A 22,729-nucleotide genomic window follows, 5' to 3' on the forward strand; every position below is an offset into this window, starting at 1 on the left:
CTGCATTTTAAAAATGGATTCTACTATGGCATGGACACATACAGCTGCTTCTTTCAATGAGCAGCCAAGCCCAGACCTTGCATAAAGCATCACAACTCACTCCGACTTGAAAGGGGCTTATTAATTAAAGAGACTCGCTGTGCGTGTGAAACAATTCCCTTTCATTGCCAGCGTCGGTTGCCTCAGAAAATCACTCGAGAGGATTCCTGCGGCTTTGATAGCAGCTGTCTTCGCCATTTTAAAACGCACACAATCCTCTCTTCCAGTCCTCGTTAGAAAAACCAACAGTTGGCTTCTATACAATGCAGACCTGTCTTTTTCATTCTCACTGTGATCCCAAAACCATACAAAAAAAACCCTCATAACCTTTCACCAAACCCCTGCACTTAATACTAATCGTTAAGATACCTTCTCCTCCTTCTCCTTCTCCATCAATCTCAACCCTCGCCATGGTCTCTCACTTCTTCTTCCCCTTCTGCGGAGCAGGTTCTGGGTTCTTTCCCTCGGCCAAGGCCAGCTGTTTCTTCAGCTCCAGGAGTTTGGCTACCTCTGCTGTGATCACAGCCTTCTCCGCCTTCTGGCCCTTCAGCTCTCGGACCTTGTCTCCCTGTTAGAGAGAGAGAGAGTAAAGGAGACGGGAAGGGTATGGTATGGTAGGAGAGGAGAGGGGGATGGGTGAGAGAGATCAACACATATGGAAGCCATGATGAAACAGTTATTTATTTACACTGCGGGTGTCACACAAAGCAAAGCACAGCACAGCAAAGCAAAGCAAAGCACAAACGCAAGCCAGCACTGAAGCCCACCATAGCGCTGTTGGGGGAGACGCAATACTTGAGCATTCTTTCAGCCGGCACAGCTCACACCGAATTGGTGCCGCAGTGCGGCCCCCCCACCCCCACCCTGATCCCCCCCTCCTTCACCACCATCACCACCACCACCGCCACCCCACCTCCTCGCTTCCTCTCCCCCACCCCAGCGGTTCACGCGGCAGCGTGAGGAGGAGGAGGAGGAAGAACAGGCAAGGCGGCAGTGACATGCGTATGGCGGCACCGTAACAATGCCGATGATTAGTGAACTCGGTCTCATGTCCACCTGTCGGCAGTATGTGTGTGAAGGTGTGTGTGCGCCCATACCCCCCCGAGTCGTGTTTTGGCCCTTACCTGTTCGGCTACGGCAGCCGTCAGCTGCCTGGCGAGCTCGGGGTCAGCCGTGACGGGCGCCTGTGGCACAGGCGCGGCTGCGGCGGCACTGGGTTTGGGCGCCGCGTCGTTCTGGGTGGTGGTCTGAGACTGAAACGGACACGGGCAGATGGGCGTTAAAAAAGTGGCGGCTTTAGACACAGGGGCCACGCCACAGCAATCACAAGCAGCTCAAGCTCAACACTCAGACTGGCTGGCTCTCGACATTTGTTGTAGAATGAACATTATTTTAACTCGGTCTTGCTCGGGAGTCAGGGGGCTAGTTGCCTGAAATGGCACTGAGGGACAACTCAAAATGGCGCTGATGGCAGAATGCAGATGACAAACGCAATAGTTGTGAAATATTAAAAGCGTGCCAGTGCGGATTGGGGCGTGGTGTTTCTATGGAGTTCGACGCGAAGGCGAACCCAGGCCCACCAATAGAACGAGACCCAACACAACGCGCTTGGCGTGTAAGATGGCGAAGACATACAAACATTAAGAGACAAAATCGGAGCGCGCCATGCACACGGTTTCTATTCTACTGGACATTTCTACAGACGGACATCACGAAAAAGAGCAAGACACAATGTCGCCAGATCGAAATCGATCAGTTGATTAGATTGACGTTTTAAATTAGTTTGCCAATAGCACCTCAAAACAAACTAATGGTTATTTTTCGTTATGCCAAGCACACAGGGTCTACCTGTTTCTTGGGTGTCTCTTCCTCATCCTGTGAAAAAGCGATTGATTGGGATGGGTTATGGCAGTTTGTTTTTTACAGTCAAAATGCCGCAGAACTAGAGATGTTTAAAAATAAATTAAACAGAAACTCACCTGCTGCCCTCCGAATCTCTTCTTCAGACTCTCAATGTGTTCGGACTCCAGTTTCTGGAACAGGGGGCTAACCTTTGAACAGATGAACAGAAACATGGTCAAAAACAATAAGTAATAATACAAGACAATACACAGGGAAAAAAGTCTACCACTAAAAGTCTGCTTTCAGTAAAACAGCCATTACTTGTTTCACATAGAGAGAAAGAGATCACCTTGCGGCAATCCAAATTCCTGTTCGTTTCCCTGCCCAGCCCATTACTTGGTTAATAATAATAACGAAAAACAAACGTCAAAATTACACAGAGTATTCGATTAACCCGGCACAATGTCAAAGCTCTTCGGTGACATGGGACACGTGTAGCACATTCCGTAGCGGGTGACAAATTCGGGACACCTCCTTTGCAGCTGCTGCTGGTAATTACTTTAATTGGCAGGCCGGCCTCTGCCCTCCGTGACCACCAGGGTGGCCAGAAATATCCCTGCCTAGGGGGAGACGGCTGCCCAGTGGGCAGAGGTACTGTAGGTGTCATGCATGGCCACCCGCTCAGGGCCTTTAGTCCAGTTGTATGTGTGCCGGCAGGCACACACAGACACAAGTGGGTACACACACAAACGCACACGGACAAATGCGGACACCATTTCTCTGTTCATCTGTCTGTCTGTCTGTCTGTCTCTCTCACACACACACACACACACACACACACACACACACACACACACACACACACACACACACACACACACACACACACACACACAGAGGCAACATGCGGGCAAGACAGACTTGCGCGGCGTGCGTACCGTGCCGATGCGGTGGCCGGCTGGCAGGGAGCAGACGAAGTTGCCCTCCCCTTGCAGCATGTGGTGGGAGTAGGCCGGCGGCGCCTGCAGCTGGGCACGGATGGTCTCGCTGACCGTGGGCATGTAGGGCTCCAGCATGGCCGACAGCAGCACTGCCATGTTGACCGACACCGCTGTCACAGTGCCCGCGCGCTGCCTGAGGGGGTCAAGACAGATCATGGCCGTCAGTCACTCACCCACACACATACATACATACATACAGGAGGCAGGTGACATGGATACAAAATGGCTGACATTGTGGCTAGTAATAATGTATCAAAGATGTCAGTCAATTTTTCCTTTTTCTATTTATTTATTTATTTATTTCAATAATGCGTTATTATAAGGAGTACTACTCTAAATGAAAATACTAAAATGCTCTACTATACTAAAATAATGATTATTTCTGTTTATTAATAGTAGTGGTTACAGTGTTTACTGTATTATTTATACCAAAGTAGGTAATTTCATTTATTATTAATACCATTATTATTTATACTTTCTGTTAATGATTTATTTTGTATTATTACAATTTATAACAATATTATTACTACAAAATGTGTGTGTGTGCCTTGACAGTAACACTGTTTGCCTATTGTTAAATCCACAGAAATTCCACAGCTGTTGAGAGCGGCACTGGGGTACCTGTCTGTATCGCCGCCTTTGATTTTCTTCCAGGGCTCGTTGACTTGGATATACTGGTTTCCATGGCGAGAGATATTCAGGATGCACTTCAGGGCGTCACGGATCCTGACAGGGAGGCAGAGACGGCAGCGAGTCAGGAAGAGCATGCCAGAGACGGAGACGGAGAAGGGGAGAATAATGAGAGAGAGAGAGAGAGAGAGAGAGAGAGAGAGAGAGAGAGAGAGAGAGAGAGAGAGAGGGGAAGAGAGGAAGAGAGAGAAAGAGGAATAAGACAAAATACGGAGAGGGAGAAAGAGTGAGAGTGAGAGAACAAGGAGAGTAGGAGAAAAACAGGGAGAGAGGAAAAGAGAGAGCAGGAGAGGGACCAAGATCGAGAATAAGAGAAAACGAATGACAGTGGAGAGAGAGAGAGAGAGATAGAGAATGAAGAGAGAGAAGGAGAAGGAAACGGAGAGAGAGCAAGAAAGACCACGATACAGAAGGAAAGCGAAAATAGGGAGATTGAGATAAACAAAATAAGAGAGTATAAATAAGAGCGCGAGAGTGTGTGTGTGTGTGTGTGTGTGTGTGTGCTTGGAAGAAAGGTATATTCAAGTCAGAAGGGTAGACAGCATACAGCTGCATGGCAGTCGAGCTGTACGCCTCCTTGACTGAACAAGCAGCCTCTGCTTCACCTCCTCCTCCTCTCCTGGCCTCATGCTCACCTGACTTTGTCCAGGAACTGGATGTACTGCTTGAGTTCCCAGCCCACCTGGGCCAGCAGGCGCCTGTCCTCCTCCTGCAGGCTCACCTGGGGCACCATGCCCTCGAAGAACTTGGACACAAACATGCCCGCCCTAGATGGATAACAGGGGGGTCGGGGGAGAGAAGAGGAGAGATGGACAGACAGACAGACACGGACGATACAACAGGTGTCAATTTGGGAATATCATCATGATGTATACTGCAAAATAAACAATTCTGCTTTCATGTTGGAAGTTTTGGGGGAGAAAACGCAAAGGAACAGTTGATTCTACAGGTACATTAACTAATACTTTAACTAATTGTTACACATCCTTACATAATATGTATTACCAAGCAGTACAATGATTATTATTCCTTGACAGAGAATGAGAGTGAGATAATGAGAAAGGATGGTGCAGGGATGGCACAGCAGGTGTCAGTGTGGGAATAGCATGATGGATACTGCAAAACACCTATTTTTGGGGGGTACCATGGCTCAGTGGGCTAAAACACTGTAACATTATACCGGCGATCCGGGTTCAATTCCAACCTGAGGTCATTTCCTATCGTTCCCCATGTGTCTCTGACTCACTCCCTGTCACCATCTTCAACTGTTCTATCGAAAATAAAGGCTAAATCGGCTAATAAATTACCCCAAAATATATTACCGGTAATTAATTAAAAAACATAGAAAGACAATTTTGTTTTCATGCAATGGTGTGTTGTGCAGAGCGTGATAGGGGGAACTGGATGGAACGGTTAAGTTCTATATCTTAATAATTAATCAGTTTGACTAATCGCCACATATTTTTGCACAATGTGCATTACAATGTAGAAGAATGCGTATTAGTTCCTGACAGAACGAGGAGAGGAGGAGGATAAGGAGGCAAGACAGGCAGACGGGGATAGTAGAAAAGGAGTCAATATGGGGATAGCATGACGATAAATACTGATAAAGAAACACAATTTTGTTTTAATGTTTATGTTTTTGTTTCATGTGTGAAGTGTGTGGGAGGGAGCAGGAAGGAATGGTTGGTTCAGTGCATTAATTAGTTAATCTGACAATTTGACGACACATTATTACACCGTTACAACACAAATGTGTAATATTACTGTTATTACTGTGTATTTTACTGTTATTACCATGTAATATGCTGTCATAATATCATCATTTACAATCAATCAACAGGATATCAGTCAGCAAGGACAGAATAACCCTGACCGCTATGTTAACACTCCCAAAGGACTGTACAATTTTGTAAATGTGTGTCTTTGTACCTTTTATACACATCACATTGCTCTTAATCCTTTAGATCCAAGAAGAATTTTAGAACAATGCGCAAGATTTCTGATATCCGAAAAAAGGGCATATTTTAAATAATAAAAGTAGTGAATATTAACAAATAATAAGAGTAAAGAAAATTTCAATTACAAGTCATGTCCATATTAAAGTTGAGAAAATAGTTGAATGACTTTAAAGATCGCCTCTCAACGTAATTTAATTAATATTGCCGTGTTCCCAATTGTTATTGAATGTGTTACGCGTTGGTCCTGTTTTAAAAAACGTTCTGGTTGCTTTGTTTCAAGACGTTTTTGCAAGCTGGCAAGGTGGCTTGTGGAGAAACGAGAGAGTGTTCCGTGTTTCTCGTGGAAATGCGTCTCTGATTGGCTCACTCCTCCTGCTCTCAAAGAAACGCGTCTCTGATTGGCTCAGTCCTCCAGCCTTGGGAGAGAATGTAATGGGAAACAGAGTCGCCACTTCTCCGGGTGGTACTGCACTATAGGGGCGCCAACGGAGGCGTGCAGGCTCCATTCAGGGCTGTGCTCTTTCGACAGCGACCCCTAGGCGAGCTGTAGGCACGGAGCAACCGGAGTGAGCAGGCTTTATGTATGAGGCTTTGTGCTGTGTGTGTACCTGAGAGTAGCAACCAGCTGATAGCTAAGCTAAGCTATGTTTCGGACCACCAGACGTTGCTTGTTTTGAAAACAAGCAGAAAAAAATTACTCGACATGTTTTTAGATAAATGGGTCGATATAAACCTTTGTGGGCAACGCCTTCTTTCGACGTGACGAAACACAGAAAGGCTTTCGTGATTCGCTCGTTTCTCTGCATTATTGATGTAAATTGGGAAACACCGGGAAACACAGCCAGGAGAGTTGACGCACCGCTATGAGAGCCTTGCAAGTGAGTTTAACTTGGGGTGACCGTCCGATCTTCGAAAGGAGTGAGTAAAACTGAGTTTTATCGGAAGTTGGCCTTTAATACTTAAAAGGGTGTGAATTTTTGATATGCATGATGTTTAAGGCTGTAGAAATCGTCTGACCACTTGTGTTTACCATCTTGGTCTGTTCGATGGTCCAGCAGCCACGACACTGCATGGAACAGCATCTCATAGTAAAACTAAAGCATCTAAAATAATCATAAACATGTGCTGTTGACCATGAGAATACACTGAAAAGGGAAAGAAGCTTGGATCTTTACTGACTTCCATTCAGCTATGAAAATACAGTGGCAGGCTGCTATGGAATCTAAAGGGTTAAGAGGCACTGGCGTGATTACATAGGTTTTTTTCCACACACAAAATAAGGATAATGTGGGCTAAGACGCTGTATCATTACACCGGGGAACCAGGTTCGATTCCGACTCAAGGTTATTTCTTCCCCTCTCTCTCTCTCCACCACTTGTTTCCTGTTTCTCTGTCTCTAAATATCCCGTCTGAATATCACAGGTGTAACACCACCAAAAACATCTAAACAAATAATAATTCAGTCGTGATTTATAAAAGTGTGTGGAGCTGGACACCTGGAAGCCTAAAGCCGACCTGTTAATGAAGTTGCCCAGGTTGTTGAGCAGCTCGGAGTTGTTCTTGAGGGCCATGTCTGCCCAGGAGAAGGCGGCGTCCTGGCCCTCCGGCCGCAGGTACAGCAGGTAGAAGCGCCACACGTCAGACGGGATGCCCGTGTCCTTGGCCATGTCGCCAAACACGCCCACGCCACGACTCTTGGAGAATTTAGTGTCCTCGTAGTTCAGGTACTCTGAAGAAGGGGGGAGGGTACGACGACAAGAAAAGGTAACGAAGAGAGAAGAGGGGTAAGGAAGAGAGAAGGCACAAAGAGAGAGAAAGGGGGGCAGTAGAGGGAGAGAGAAGGGAAGAGAAAAGGTAAAGAAGAGAGGGGTTAATAGGAGAGAAGGCACAGAGAGAGGCAGAGAAAGAGAGGAGAGAGAGAGAGAGAAGGAGAGAAAGCACAAGCGAGAGATTTACAACAGTCCTACTGCCTTGAAACAAAATGACTGACGTGCTCCAGAAGCCTGAGAGCGAGCCCCAGGCAGAAGGAATAATGAAAACTCTACGGACATTTACATTCCGCTTCCTTCCTTCCCACATTTAAACTGCTGCTGATATATATAGCCCTCTCGTGAGCCATTTGCTTTTTATTTATTTATTTATTTTTCTTTAAGTACAAATGAGAGGAAGAGCCGAGATGATGGTGGGTTACCTGTAGCGATGAGGTTGTTAACTAGTGTGTAGTTATCCTGGGCGCCCAGCAACGAGCAGGGGAAGACCACGCTGTGGAACGGCACGTTGTCCTTGGCCATGAAGTTGTACAGCTCCACCTGGTGGTGAAAAGTGGGAACGTTGGGGGGGGAATGAAATGGCTTCATGATCTCGCTCATCAAAATGTGAATGAATATTTAATGTGAAATGATAAATTATTGTTATAGAATCAAACGGAACAGAAAATTGATATCTTCTTACAAATGACACAAATCCACTATAAATTTAGATCTAAAATGTCAACTTTACATCTTTGTTCTAAAAATAGAAAAACTGACATCGTAAAAATAATGGTGGTGATAGGCAAGGTGATAAATTGCAGAGAAACTCCCACTCACCTGCTCTGGATTCTTCCACCATTTCTCCCACTGGTCTGTGTAGTTGGCCGTAATTGACAAGTAACCGATGGGGGCATCGAACCACACATAGAACACCTACAGGGAAACGGAGGAGGGTAAGACTGTCTCTGCAGGATTTGCATTAACAAGAAACTATAAACACTTTCATACATTAGTAAAATGCTTATGGCTGAATTGATTTAGTATCACTAGATTAATCATTGGTAGTCAGTACCAATGGGCTTGGAATCAACCTGTAGCTTGTTTGCCTTCAAAAGTGCAAATCTGCATTCAACTCCAATTACAAATGTCATTCATAACAGCCACACACAAAGTTAAGAAACAGTAAGGCAACAAGTTCCATACGCTCTAGATCAGAGGTGTCAAACTCAAATTGGCCTAGGGCCAAAATCAAAATCTGGAGCAATGTCTTGGGCCAAACTCAATATTTATTTATTTTTAAACGAACTAAAATTGTGCCCACTGCCCACACACACTTAGCAATCGCAAACAGATTCACATCACAGTCCAAATGCACCTGCACTTTTTCTGTTGCATTTGAGTGTGAGCTGTTTCTCCTGGGCCCACTGGTCTTCCTGTGACGTTCAAAATTTCATTTTCAAGTCTTAAAGGGACACTGTGCCGGAAATGGTCAAAAAATGGGCTGGGCTGCCTATTGCCAAATCTGATCTTTACATGAAAGTTTACTAAGTAATAAACAAATATTTTCTATTATGGTCTAAGTACAGTCATTTTTGCAGCTAAAAATGGCTATTTTTGGAAATTCAAAATGGCGGACCATGGAGAAGATCCCCCTTTTCATGTATGAAAAGTGCAATTTTTCCAGTCATAATGAATACTTAAAATTTGATGCTGGTAGTAGGTATTCATGAAAAAGGTAACATTATTGAATGGGCAGCATGAATTCTGGAAATAAACAACTAAAAATCTCACACAGTGTCCCTTTAACACGCAATACATTCATGGTGTATGTGGACCAACTATAATACACATATGAAATGATCTCGCGGGCCAAATGAAATGAGTTTGGCATCCCTGCCCTAGACATTGAAGAAACTAAGTAATAATAATTTCCTCCTGCATCACAACATCACAAACGACATTTGTCAAAGTCAGTGAGAACCAACCAACTGCTTTGCTGACCTTTCCGGCGAAGTCGGGATGGGGTACAGGGGTGCCCCAGAGGAGGTCACGCGTGATGCAGCGAGGCTTCAGGCCGTCCCGCAGCCAGGAGCGCGTGATGTTGCGGGCGTTGGTGGTCCAGTCCCCCGCGCTGAACGACTGCTCCAGCCACTTTTCCAGACTTGTCTCCAACTACAGTGGAGGAAACGGGCGAGATAACAACAAAACAAAACAAAACAAAACAAAACAGGAGCAAATTAGAGCTGGCAACCTGGTCCTGGTCCCCTGGCAGACGCTTGTGATGTGTATGTAAACACAGTTGGCAGACACGCAGGCAAACAGATAATATGACAAATAGACAGAGTCACTGCAATATCTGGCCCAATCCCCTCTGGTGGACCATGTAACAAAGGTGCTTATTTGATAAGAGGTACAGCGGTTGGTAAGAAACTCACTTGAGAATCAATAAATGATCTCTCGCAAACTAAATGACATGATGAAATGCAACATTATAAACAAAACAAATAAAATAAGTAAAAAAACAAATGGAAACATTAAATAAAACAAAAAATAAATGTCCAATAAGTGAAGTCCAAACCTTTGGCAGGTCCAGGAACAAGTGTTTGGAGCAGCGGATGACTGGTGTCTGCTTGCAGACTTTGCACTGGGGCTCCTGCAGAAAGGCAACATATGACACATGACAAGCATTAACAGATGAGCAGTGGGGGGAGGGGATGGGGCTGGGAGACGGGAGATGGGAGATGGGGGATCTGGTGCAGCGAGGCAAAGGAAGCCCCCGACATCAAACATCTGAGCAGAACAGATATGTGTTGCTGACAGCTTGGCATTCCACATCCTCTGGCGGTAAAGCCCCCAAAACGAACCCCAGTTGCTGTGAGACAAAGCAAATGCCTGCTGTGTTTCTTAGCCTAGCTCATAAATATTGCATTGCATATAAGTACAGTATAACGTAACGTACTGTATGAGAAATGATATGCAGTGAGCTTTACTTAAAAAACATATTTAAGTGCAATGTTGCCTGTTCCACAAAATCCTACAGCTCTGATAAGAGGTGTGATGGTGAAACTGAATTCCAGGGATAAGCATGACAGGCGTACTTTGTAAGCACCATGACATGCCTTGCACTTTAGCAAAGTTCTTGAGCCCTGTACTTACAGACCATAATTATATTGTTATATTCACTGTAGAGTAAACTGCTACTACAAGACAAATGAATCTAACTCTAATCCAAGAAATTACATATGAAATTCAATTGAATAGATTTGAACTTCAGCTTTTAACTTGCAGACAGTACTGTGTGTGTGTGTGTGTGTGTGTGTGTGTGTGTGTGTGTGTGTGTGTGTGTGCTCCCCCACCTTCAGTTCCACAGCGTTGATGAGTTTGCCACACTTGTCGCACTGGTCCCCGCGGGCTTCTGGGTAGTTGCAGAAGGGACAAACGCCCTCCACGAAGCGGTCGGCCAGGAAACGCTGGCACTTCTCGCAGCGGAGCTGCTCCACCGTGTCCTCCTGGAGGAAGCCACGCTCGTTCAGACGCCAGAAGATGTCCTGAGCGATCCTGCATAGTTACAAAAAATAATAGCTTTATGTAAAGATCATAAGGCTGTAACGATACACCCAACCCACGATTCGGTTTGTATCACGATATATGACCCACGGTTCGATATGCCCCACGATTTTATTATTTTTTTAAGGGAAAAAAATAAGAAGAAAATAAATTATGGGCTATATTTATATATAGGCCTATGCTTTCTTTTTGCATTTACCTGCCTACATTATTTTTTTAGGTCTACTAAATGATGTTGCAGATATCTAGGCCTACCACTGCAACCTGTTCCCCAGGTGTTGAAGCACAACACAGAGAAATAAGGGATATTAGTTCACCAAGGAAAAATAGGCTTATTACAAATAGGCTTAGATCATATCATGCTGAGATGCTGACCATGAGTGAGAGACAGAGATGGAGAGAGAAGGGTCAGGGTTCCAGTATAGGTAGCCTATAACAACTGTCTCACGTTGTCAAACATTATCCAATTAATATCCAAACATTAACTGAAAACAACACTGGTAAAATTTCGTCAGGAAACATGTTGTATTAAGTTACTTACAGAAATGCAACACTTAATTTTGATGTTTAACTTTTTTGTAACTGTTTTGATCGTGCAGCAGCGCGCATGCGCTTATACAAACAAAACTCGAAATGAACCTCAGTTATGTTCTCAGTATGCAACACGCACGTTGTCCTTTGCTTGGTTTTGTGATTTGACATTTTGAAATGGAGCATGTTTTCGCTAGGCAGGCTTTCAATGTGGGGAGGATATAATGCTGCCTAATATCCACATCGACCTCAACGTTCGCCCGACTTCAGACACTCTTATGAGCGTATAGAGCCCTTTCAAAGCTCTTTCAAATTTGGGCAGGCGGAGCATCTCGCTCTCTCGCATTCTTTCCCTCTCTCTGCTCAACGTCTATCTCCACTCAACATACATCGGCGCATGCATGAATCAAAAACATCTTCACACGTTTGATAAAGCCTTCTTGGTCTGTTGTTCATTTCTGTGCTTTAGCTTCCGACGTTTGCCCAAGTTTTTTGTCTCGCGGTCGCGGAGGTTGCTCAGGCAATGAATAACAACCTGCACGTGCTGCTGGTTGGACGGAACATTTTACAGGAGAGAGGGGTGAATGGAAGTGTTTACTCTCATGTGCGCCCCATTTCTAATTGTCTTTGAGCGCATGTACAAGCATTAAGCGCACATGCAAGCATTTGCCTGTATCCTGCTGTTTTCTAGACTGAGGGGTAACAACTTTAAAAGGGCGCATCGCGATTCTGCGAGGAAGGTTCGCGATAGGGGTTTGTGGGTCTGCGTACCGCGATCCCTCGGTTCGATGCAATATCGTTACAGCCTTAATAGATCAATAATCAGTTTTAGGAATGAAACGTCCATTATATTGTATCCACTATAGACCTCTGACTCTACAACACTAGGACAACTGTGTCAAGAGTATTTTTTTTACTTCAGATGCCAGAAGATGTCCTGAGTGATCCTAAAGGACAAGGGAAGAGCACTAAAGTCGCAGAATGTTATTCAAGAATAGTTTTAAATTCATTTCAACAATTAGTTCCATGAACGAAATGCCAAGGAAATTGCATCAACCAGACCTGCGACTAGGTCTAAAAGACGAGGAGAATTGAGATAATAGTATTTTAGTTGAGACGCCAGAAGATACCCTGAGCAATCCTGAGGGACATGGGAAGAGAGCAGGAGGTGCAGAATTTTATTTGAGAATATTTTTTATTTTGTTTTAATTGTAATTAATAACATATTCAACATTTAGTTATATGAATCAAACGTCCTGGATATTGCATCAACTAGACCTGTGATTAGGTCTTCAACACTAGGACAATCGAGTCAATAGTATTTTAGTTCAGATGTCCTGACAATCCCGATGTGAAAGGGAAGAGTGCAGGAGGCAATAATAGTTTTAAAATGATTTCAGTAATCAGTTCCCTAAACAAGATCACAAAGACCAACTAAACCCTCTGAATGAACATAAACAATAGGACGAATGATTCAATAGTATTTTAAAACCAGGGTAACACTTTAGAATAACTGCCTATAAACAGCTTTATAAACACTTTATAAATAATGAACTAATTGTCAACAAAATGTTCACAAATGTTTATATGCTCTTCTTTGGTCCACAACTGTCTTGTCTCAAGAAAAAGAAGAGCATCTTCTTTAGAAATCTTTGTTTAGAGTCTGCTTTCAATATAGTAACAGGATTGTGTTAAGCTTAGTTTCACATGAAATATGGAACCCCCCCAAAATGAATAGCTTACCCAATTTTAAAAAGTACAATCTACAAAAGTAAAACTTTTTTTTTTACTTCAAGTCAAGCTGGCCACCTTAATCGTTAAGTGCTGAGGGGAAAACTGAATGAATATGTAGTCCCTTAATGCCCGCCGTACCTCCAGTGGCACGCTGTAATAGTCATTTAAAAGTTAACAACCATAGTACTACAATACTATGACATGACACACTCCCCTTTAGTAATGCATTACGACTTGGTCATTGCCATTCTGCTAACAGCAAATTTATAACGCCGTGTCTTAATGGGTTAACAGACTCATCTGGCACTCACTCGGTTTGTCTTGGCGTGGTGGTGCGGCCAAAGAAGTCGAAGTCTATCTGGAACCACTTGTAGATGCTGGTGTGGATGGCGTGGTACTTGTCGCAGATCTGCTGGGGCGTCAGGCCCTCCTCGCGCGCCTTGTTCTCCGTGGCCGTGCCGTACTCATCTGTCCCGCAGATGTACAACAGGTTCCACCCCCGCTGACGCCCATACCTGAGGGGGGGGGGAGAGAGAGCGAGAGAGAGAGAGAGAGAGAGAGAGAGAGAGGGAGAGGGAGAGAAACAAGACAGATCAGAAATGGCAACCTGGCTCCTGGGCCTGGCCAATGCTAGATGTGATGTATGCCGCCACCCTCAATGACCCAAAACACTGCGGGTGGACAAACAGAGAGACAGACAGACAGACAGACAGACAGACAGACAGACAGACAGACAGACAGACAGACAGACAGACAGACAGACAGACAGTGTGACTGCAATAAATGGTCCAACCCCCTCTGGTGGGGGCCAGGTAAAAAAAAAATAGCGAAGTTGGTCATACAATAACAAATCAGAGGACATCCACATGCCATCCTTTTAAATGGCCGTTACATCTATTTCAATATGACAGATGTGCAACAATTATGACTTCCCCACAATGATTCATTGTCATGCACGTCAGGTGACATTTACTCTATGATACCTATTTAAATTAATTTGCGATGTTAAAAAAATTAATGAATAAAAATAATCTAATGTTCGAGAGGCGTTTGATCAATGATGAGTTAATTTACAAGGCTTAAAGTTTATCCATTTCCCTGAATACACTTTATTATATAATGCACATTCACACATACTGCATCGATCCAGAGGTGCTGATGCCAAAATCATGGCAGTCCTAGCCAAGTGGGAAGATAGATACGTACCTTGCAAAGACGTCAGCGCTGAGCACGCAGCCGATGATGTTCCCTAGATGGGGCACGTTGTTGACGTAGGGCAGAGCACTGGTGATCAGCACATTACGCTTGCCCTGCTCCGGAAGGCTGCAGGGACAAGACAACCCACACCACAAACACACAGCTGTCAAGTAGTGCACTCACCTGCCAATTAGAGGAGCTACACCACTGTACGCTGGGCTGGATGCACTGACATATACAATGAAGAACACTGTATTTCAAAATGTATTTTTAAATAGTAAACTACACGCAGAGTTTAAAAATACACAATGCAAAATGACAGTTAATGTTCACACAGTGACACAGAATGAGGCCATAGTATATTTTTTGTTGGTGTGATGCTACGCTATCTTCCTGAGCATGACAGTCAATGAACATGTACCCGTACAGATAGGAATAATAAACAGACAGTGCAGCACTAGACTGTGCTTAGTATACACTTTACAACATGAACCTGGAACATAAGCAACAGAGTGAAATACAGCAGTAAATGCTCATGTGAACTGAGCTATATATTTTGTAGAGTTTTTTTTTAAATCATAACTATCAATAATAATGATAATAATGGTAATAATACTATCATTAGTAGTAGAGGTAGATGTAGTACTACTACTACTACTACTACTACTGTACTGAACCACTACTGTCTGAAGTGGACATAAGTGATAGAACTATTGTACCATTTATGGAAATGCGCTCATTTTACACCTCTCCTTCAGCTGAATGATTGAGCTTTACCTTTCTTCTGTTCTTCCAGTCGTTCTCTTAGTCTGTTGATGCTACTTCTTGTTACAACATAGCAAATATCACTGGATCTTGTGAGTCCAGCTCGATATTTGCTAGCTTGGAGGTAAAATTTGCACGGTCAGATTGGGAACGGCAAAAGGTAAAACTCGGAAGTGATCTTATTTCCAGAAATGGTACAGGATCACGGTAACACTTTATTTTAGGGATACATCTACTAATACACTAAGTGCCTGTATAAGTAACTTGTAAGGCATGTACAAAGCAAAATCAAACATTTGTTAGGCATGTATTCGCAAATGTCTTGTTTATGCACAATAAGGGATTTATTACCAATTTAACCTCAGTAAGGACCTAGTAGGCCTGAGCGTTTGCTTACTACATGCCTTACACGTTACTTATGCAGGCATTAACATTGTATGTATTAGTGCACTGCTTATAGATGTATCCCTAAAATAAAGTGTTACCAGGATCACTTTAATAACAAACATAGCATGGTGATGGTCTTACATAGGGTGCTTCCTCTCTGGCTTGCTTTGACAGTCAATCTTCTGGTTCCATTTCTGTTCAGCTGTTTCAATCTCCTCTTCCGTCATGACACGGTCGGACACCTCAGACTGCGGGGGAATATCAGAGTGGAAAGAAATAAAAATAACCATCCAATTAATCAGTTTAGTAGCCCCTTACCAGACATCGTCCCACCACTGGGACATTCACTGAAAAAAACGTAACTACCATAGTACCACACCACTGTGTGTACAGGGCCTTTAGTAATACATTACAACTTGGTCATTGCCATTCTGGAAACAGCTAATTTATAACAGGGCTCTTAAAGGGCAACTCCTGCCAATTTCAATGTGCTGTTGTATTGCTCACGCTACTCTTGACTTGTCAGTACCCGGTGACGCTGCAGTTTTTGGCCCAGCCCTTTCCGAGATATGAGCTATTCTAATGGGGGCAACTTTTGTTTACATTTAAATGAGCATAGGCCTACTCCAAATATTTTCCCTAAAGGTATCACTGTTTGCTAGCTGTCTGCTGATGTTGCATAACCTTTTGGATGTTTTTGGGAATAAATAAAAATGTTTTTTTTGAAATGTAAACAAAAGTTGCCCCCATTAGAATAGCTCATATCTCAGAAAGGGCTGAGCCAAAAAATGCGGCGTCACCGGGTACTGACAAGTCAAGGGTAGCGTGAGCAATACAACAGCACAATGAAATTGGCAGGAGTTGCCCTTTAAGGGCTTAATCAATCAATCAGAGATTAACCGATCAGCAGGTGATGTGTTGTACTAATATACAGTTCTCATTTCCCCTAATATCTGACAGGCCATACAATTTCCGTGAGTGCCATTGCCCATTCATCAATCATTCATTACTTCTTCTGCCATATTGAATACCTGATAAGTCGACAGTTTATTCCGTTTTATCTGCCACATTTTGTGGCCCAGCAGTTAATGACTGTTCATTTTAAAAACAAAAAAACCTTGAAGTCTTGGAAGAAAGCAAAATTAACATCCAATCCACAACCAATTTACCGCAGTACTGTAACTGTACACTAACCAGCTGCCATTACCACAACACATTGGTGGAAAACCCAGCTCTTTAATCTCATGACCCCTCACTGAGTTTCGTTCTGCTATAATGGCAGCTACTCAATGACAATAAAGATCCTTGAAGTGTTGCAAAAAAGTTAAATAACTCCTCCATATGTAACCAGCATGAATTCAACAAGTGTCAATCACATTGCCACCACACTGGTCAGCTATTTACTCTGGTCCTCTTACCCCCTGTGTGTTGCCAAGGAGTTTAAAGCCCTACTGGGAAACTCCAACTCCCATTGCCATTGTGACACAGCACTCTACAGCACACAAGTGTTCACTGCACACGTCATACAACGAAATTGCAATTATGCTTCACCCGTTATCAAGAACTTGATAACCTCTAAATAACACCCTCATCCATATAATCAATATGCAGCCATTCAGCAAGTGGTAGTAGCACGCCCACCAGTCCGCTCCCCTCACCTCCTGTGGGCTGCCGGTGCTGCCCGAGTGCGAGTCCCTGTGCTGGGCCTGGGGCCCATGTGGAGCAGGCTGCTTCTGCAGGTAGGCCTTCAGGACCTCCAAGCCCTTCCCCTTGAACACGCTCTGGGCAGAGGCCTGGCAGGCTGGCAAGGAGCCCACGCTCTCGAACCAGCTCTGTGTGGACTTCTGCTCTCCTGTGAGGGATTGTTAGACACACCACATCATCATATTGGTCTTCAGTGAAAATTTAACTAGCCGTGTTTTAATTTAACATAATTTAATTTTAAAAAGGTAGCACTAAGCTAAGGCCCTAGAGCACAATTTACTCTCGTCAATCATATGAAATCATGCATTGTTCTTTTTTTCATTGGCCAGGCATTTACATTTAGTAGTGTTATTATTTAAGTAACGACCGCATCATGCACATGAGATATTTGAAAACAAGGCACACTAAAACTTAAGAAAACCAATCCTACCCATATTGAAACTCCGTTCAAGGAAAGCAGGATACAGCGCCGCCCAGAGGACAATGTCTGCAACTTCAACAGTTTCCTGAAAATACGCAAAAGAAATCAGTTAAAAAATGACTAGGTTGCTGGCATCAGCAATAAAGCAGACATGAATAATTCTCACAGGAGCAGAAAAACAAAAAAAACCATTGTAATATTTGCACTGAGTGAAAATAAACCTACTGCTATCAAGAAGGCTGTTGTCTTCTTGCTCATGTTTTGCTCGAGGTAGCTGAGTGGAGCTACAAGGGCTTTGGCTGAGTCTGTTTTCCCCTGCACTGTCGCCAAGTGGAGGGCGTGCATCAGCGCAGGCTGTCATGAGAGAGTTCAATGAGTTAATGAGTTTGGTCAACTTACAGTAATGTAACATGCTCAACTTAAAAAAAAAATACTGACACTGACACTGGGCGCCAATTCTGTAAAGAAATAATATAAAGGAGAAGAAAGGACAGCACTCCTAGTCACTTAGATTTTATTTCCCATCACACGCTTTGGTCTTTACCCACTTCAGTCTCAGGCCCAACACTGAAGACAAAACGCCAAACACTGAAGAGAGTTATGACAGAAATGTCAGTCAAGCAATAAAATCTAAACAACAAAGAACGCCGTCCTTTCTTCTCGATTGTATTAATGAGTTTATTAACATGCATAAATGCTTATTCCACTTAAAGACATGGTAATACATTACCAAAAGATTATTTAGAAGGCATTCAGAACAATCACCAGTTACTGTTAAAGAGTTTCATTTTCAGTGTTGCAGTGATTTACCTGCAGTTCTGTTGCCTCCCATTCTAGCCATTGGTGGCTCTGTTTGCTGATCTGTTTCCCACTAACTTCAAACAGGTATCTGTGGGACAAAAAACTCTGGTCAATGGGTGTTATGATTAGAACATTTGCCCTTGACCGACTGAAGGAATTAAAAAAAAAGTTATGTGAATTGTGATTGTTGTGAATGTTCTACTGTGAGTTTCCAATGCCTGGTAGAGAGCAATCAGTCAAAATACTAACAATCATTTCCAAGAGCTCGTCCCTCCCTGGACTAGAGCTATATCACGTAACTTATTATTATGCAGTCGGTGACTTTGGTTGATGCAATAAATTTGACCTGGATACACACTGTACATGTGATGGTTATTGTTAAGTCAAGTCAAGTCAAGTCAAAAATGTATTTATAAAGCAATTGAAAATACAACAGAGGCAGATGACCCAAGTGCTGGACAAGTAGGTAAAAGATCTTCTTATGAAATAATAGAGTAGAGTATCATGTATTAATCCCAGGGGGAAAGTAGCATACATGCATACATACAATAAATTACACACGTGACATTGCACACATCCTTACACATGCAGCTCTGGCAAAAGGCCTGTCTAATTAGAATCAGGACACTCAAGACACTCACTGGCAGATGGCGTTGGGACTGAACAGGAACTGACCACTGGGAAGATGCAGAACTGGCAAGGTTGCACGACTGAGGAATGGCACCACTTTCTCTGGAACACATAAGTAGGTGTGAAATAGTCTTTGTCACTGTGATGTCAGACAAGTTCTGCTTCTGAAGTGAAGCCGTAAGTTTATGCTTATGCCAAGGGATGCTACTTTCCCTGTTTCAAATTCATTGAATCAAAGGTGTCACATGAAAAAGGGCTAATGGGAGAGTGAGTGTGAGAGAGAGAGAGAGAGAGAGAGAGAGAGAGAGAGAGAGAGAGAGAGAGAGAGAGAGGGGAGGGGGTTGTTAAACAGTGTCAGTCAGTGTCAAGTCCTCCATTCCTTTCTGAATCCACTGCTGGTGCGTTTGGGAAAAAGGCACACCGAAAGTAAGGTGGAAAAAACAGCACTGCAAAGGGGCTACTACAAGAGAGATAAGAGGGAGAGATCTAAGCAGACAGACAGATATAGACTGAAAGACAGACAGGGAGGGAGGGAGGGAGAAAGATACACATGACAATACTGAATCTACAGTAGCACAATAATACCCCTTTCAATCATTATTATCTTTGTTTTGCACCAAACAGCTGGCATCCCTGGCAAAAAAAGAGCTTAGTGATGCAACTCAAAAGCGTTCTAGAGGTAGCCAGCGTGTGGGTTATTATGTAATGCACTGGGTGTCTGTCTATTGACATTACTGCCAGCTGTCTCACACGTGGTTTCACTATACACTGTACATGTATGTGTACGGTACGGATGCGTACACATTCATACTGGTATGGTATTTTAAAAATGTAGGAGGGTTTCTAAGGTTTTACCCCTTGGTTTCCAAATATGCGTAAACAAAACTAACTTTTAGCATACCATATTGTATTACCATATTTACATAGGCTAAGTGCAAAAGACCAGAAAACAACCCAAACTGTGAGGACAAGTGATGAGTAGGCTAAGCAAGGCCACGCTGACAGACAGCAACACCTGTCAAAGTAGTCAAGTTAACAGAAATGACTACCAGAGATTGTATCGAACTGTAGCAACAATCTCTGTGACTCAATGAATGGGCTAAATCTCTTGGCTTATGCTAACACTACAAGAACCATACACCCAATGTTTTGAACCATAATTGGAAGAGAAGTCTGACTGGAACCTGCGCAATGACAGCGAAACTGTTAAGGCATATAAGGACAACTGGCATCATGTTCAAGCACGGAGTAGACCTACAGGATTTGATTCAGGCACTTGAACTAGAACTATTCTTTCTTACCTTCGTGGTTGACATGTTGAACGTCACATTTTACTCCAGTTGTTTCCAGTACAGCCAACACTTTTAAACAGTGTGGGTTACCTTCACTCACATATAATTTCATCTCTGCACATATACTTCTTGTACTTTACTAAGACGACGTCTCCCCTTTTATGTATATTTTAATTTTGTCTCAGTTTAGGGGATATCTCGAACCAACAGCGTGTAGCTAGCTCTGGAAGTCTGCCGGGTGCGTACTGCGTGCATGCGCTGATGCAAGTCCCACTCAATCGCCATAGTTTTGTTGTAGTTTTACAAAGGCATAAATGCGACCGGTCAAACGACAATACAGGTGCGTAAAAACTACATTTTCCATACAACACATCAAAGCGCTGGAGGAACGTTCTTCATTTCGATTGGGTTAGACAGACCACGTGCATATGAGTGGCACGCAAAATATATTCCGTCACGGACGTTGAAACTTTATAGAATTTGCGTAGCCATCAGTTTACGTAGGGAAATAATCAACATTTTCTATCACTTGCAGTTCGTATGTCATGTTTTCATTTTGTATAGTAGTCTCCTTATAAATACCACACAACACCATACGCATAGATGTTTAATTCAAAGTGTAATCCCTTGATAATTTCTTTCCTTCTCACAGAATCCACGCTCGACCTGTCATTTGTCACGTGATGCAAGAACAGTCGCCTACCAGAGTCGAGGCAAGTGATGAGCAGCACCAGCCAGTGAGAGCTGGGACTGGATGCGCACGAATAACAGAAACAGTGGTGGAGTTTACAGTGCTCTGCGAGAAGGGGACGCTTAATCGAGTTGGGTGAGAGGAATATACATTTTAAAACTATTTGATTATGTAAAATAAACATGATGATTCTACGTTTTATTGAAACTATAGGATTTAATGTCAGTAAACTGTCAGAAGAAATATTTTGTTGCCTACAAGTCGCTGGAGAGAAATGAAACTGTCAAAGGCTATCTTATCTAGCATAAAAAAGTTGTGATGTTTCCCTTCTGAAATTAAGTTACCGTCCCATGCCATTACAAGCTGTCTGTTCCGTTTGCATAGTGTCAGGCTATTTCAACAGGTTTGGTTACGGGCTGATAAAAACTGTAGCACTGAGGAACTTGGCGTTCGGTTCATGTAACAATTTCATCACAGTTTATTCTCCCGGAGCGCTCACCAAATGCACATTTAGTCTTTGTGACAGTTCAGATTTAGGCTCCTCGAAACTTTCAGTAAGATGGAAGTGGGACAAGGGCGTAAAGACGCGCGTTGTTCTCAACAAGACAGACTGGGGGCACGAATGCCTCAGCAGAATCAATGGGACCATGACATAGCCTACTGTCATGTCATACTGCTTCAGGCTATGAAGGGTATCACGGCAAGGACTTGAGAGAGAGAGAGAGAGAGAGAGAGAGAGAGAGAGAGAGAGAGAGAGAGAGAGAGAGAGAGAGAGAGAATATAGGCTTGGGATTTCTTTGTAATCCAGTGAGCAAAACCAGAGCAAACCTACTCTTCTGAGCTTTGCAATATGAACACATACAGCATGACCTGTTGCGTAACAGAGCCACCTGTGAGAAGTTGAGAGGGATTTTCACCTTTATGCGGATTTCATCTGTTTAGCTAATGCAGTGACTGACTGATATTCCTCTTCCTCCTAAACCACATGTTGCCACCAACAGGCAGGTCAATTTGTTCCACTGTAACTGAGATAACAGTAGCGGTAGGCAAGTCAGCACTCAGCAGTTAATGTTTCTCTTCTCTTGCGTGGAGGCCAGCCGGCTATGCAAAACAACTGCAATAACTTCAGAGCAATCTTCCTACCTTCCTCCATCCTTCACATACACACACACATGCACACACACACACACACACACACACACACACACACACACACACACACACACACACACACACACACACACACACACACACACACACACACACACAGACACACACACACACACGCACAAAGAGATGATAATTACGTGAGGTCAACTGACATTCGCACATTGTTTTAGCTGAATAGTTTTGCTCGCTGTACTTTTCAGATATCCTGTCAGACTTGCCATCTTTGCATCTTTCGGCTGGGCCTTGCTCATCCGGTACACTGACTAACCCTTGTGTTGTGGTTATGGTGGGTGTTACAGACTTTGTTTAAAAAAAAAAGAAGAGAAAAAACACCAGCGAGTGTCTGTCACTCACTTGGTCACATCCAAAATGGATAGAATCTCTGAAGTGTGCTCCTCCCATTGTCACTGATATCACAGCAGAAATGCAAAGTGCCTGCCTGGCCCTGGCACGATAAAGCTATACATCCCCCTGGCCTGCAGTAGCCTGGGCCATGGCACTTTGTAGATTTCTGAATATAGGATGATAACGATTATGTAATACAGAGAAGAGCAG

General features: G+C 43.5%; 2 protein-coding genes across 6 annotated transcripts in view; one reads left to right on the forward strand and one right to left on the reverse strand.

The window, feature by feature from the left end:
- Positions 1-456: 456 nt before the first annotated feature.
- Positions 457-20,561, reverse strand: mars1 (methionyl-tRNA synthetase 1). 2 transcript variants are annotated; one of them, XM_063214885.1, is made up of 22 exons: positions 20,323-20,561; positions 19,033-19,123; positions 18,401-18,479; positions 17,816-17,944; positions 17,600-17,675; positions 17,124-17,317; positions 15,607-15,713; positions 14,323-14,439; positions 13,428-13,631; positions 10,641-10,842; positions 9,863-9,937; positions 9,286-9,456; positions 8,122-8,217; positions 7,725-7,842; positions 7,049-7,262; positions 4,208-4,339; positions 3,504-3,608; positions 2,820-3,015; positions 2,019-2,090; positions 1,888-1,914; positions 1,164-1,292; positions 457-607 (listed from the first exon to the last, which is right to left on the reverse strand). In XM_063214885.1, exons 1-22 carry the CDS (start codon positions 20,423-20,425, stop codon positions 458-460), a joined length of 2,787 nt encoding a protein of 928 aa, XP_063070955.1. In that variant the 5' UTR covers positions 20,426-20,561; the 3' UTR covers position 457. The 2 variants fall into 2 exon arrangements, with proteins under 2 accessions (XP_063070955.1, XP_063070956.1); XM_063214886.1 differs by lacking the exon at positions 1,888-1,914 and having other exon boundaries at positions 20,323-20,560.
- A 496-nt stretch (positions 20,562-21,057) lies between these two features.
- Positions 21,058-22,729, forward strand: part of arhgap9 (Rho GTPase activating protein 9) — an 82,092-nt gene continuing 80,420 nt past the window's right edge. For 3 of the 4 annotated variants that reach the window (XM_063214888.1, XM_063214890.1, XM_063214891.1), the window contains exon 1: positions 21,058-21,139. The gene's annotated coding sequence lies outside the window, so the exon portion shown is untranslated. The remainder of the gene's footprint in view (positions 21,140-22,729) is intronic. The other variant, XM_063214889.1, reaches the window with a different exon arrangement.

The sequence above is a fragment of the Engraulis encrasicolus genome, chromosome 14 (genome assembly GCF_034702125.1).
Source record: "Engraulis encrasicolus isolate BLACKSEA-1 chromosome 14, IST_EnEncr_1.0, whole genome shotgun sequence".
NCBI classification, from domain to species: Eukaryota; Metazoa; Chordata; class Actinopteri; order Clupeiformes; family Engraulidae; genus Engraulis; species Engraulis encrasicolus.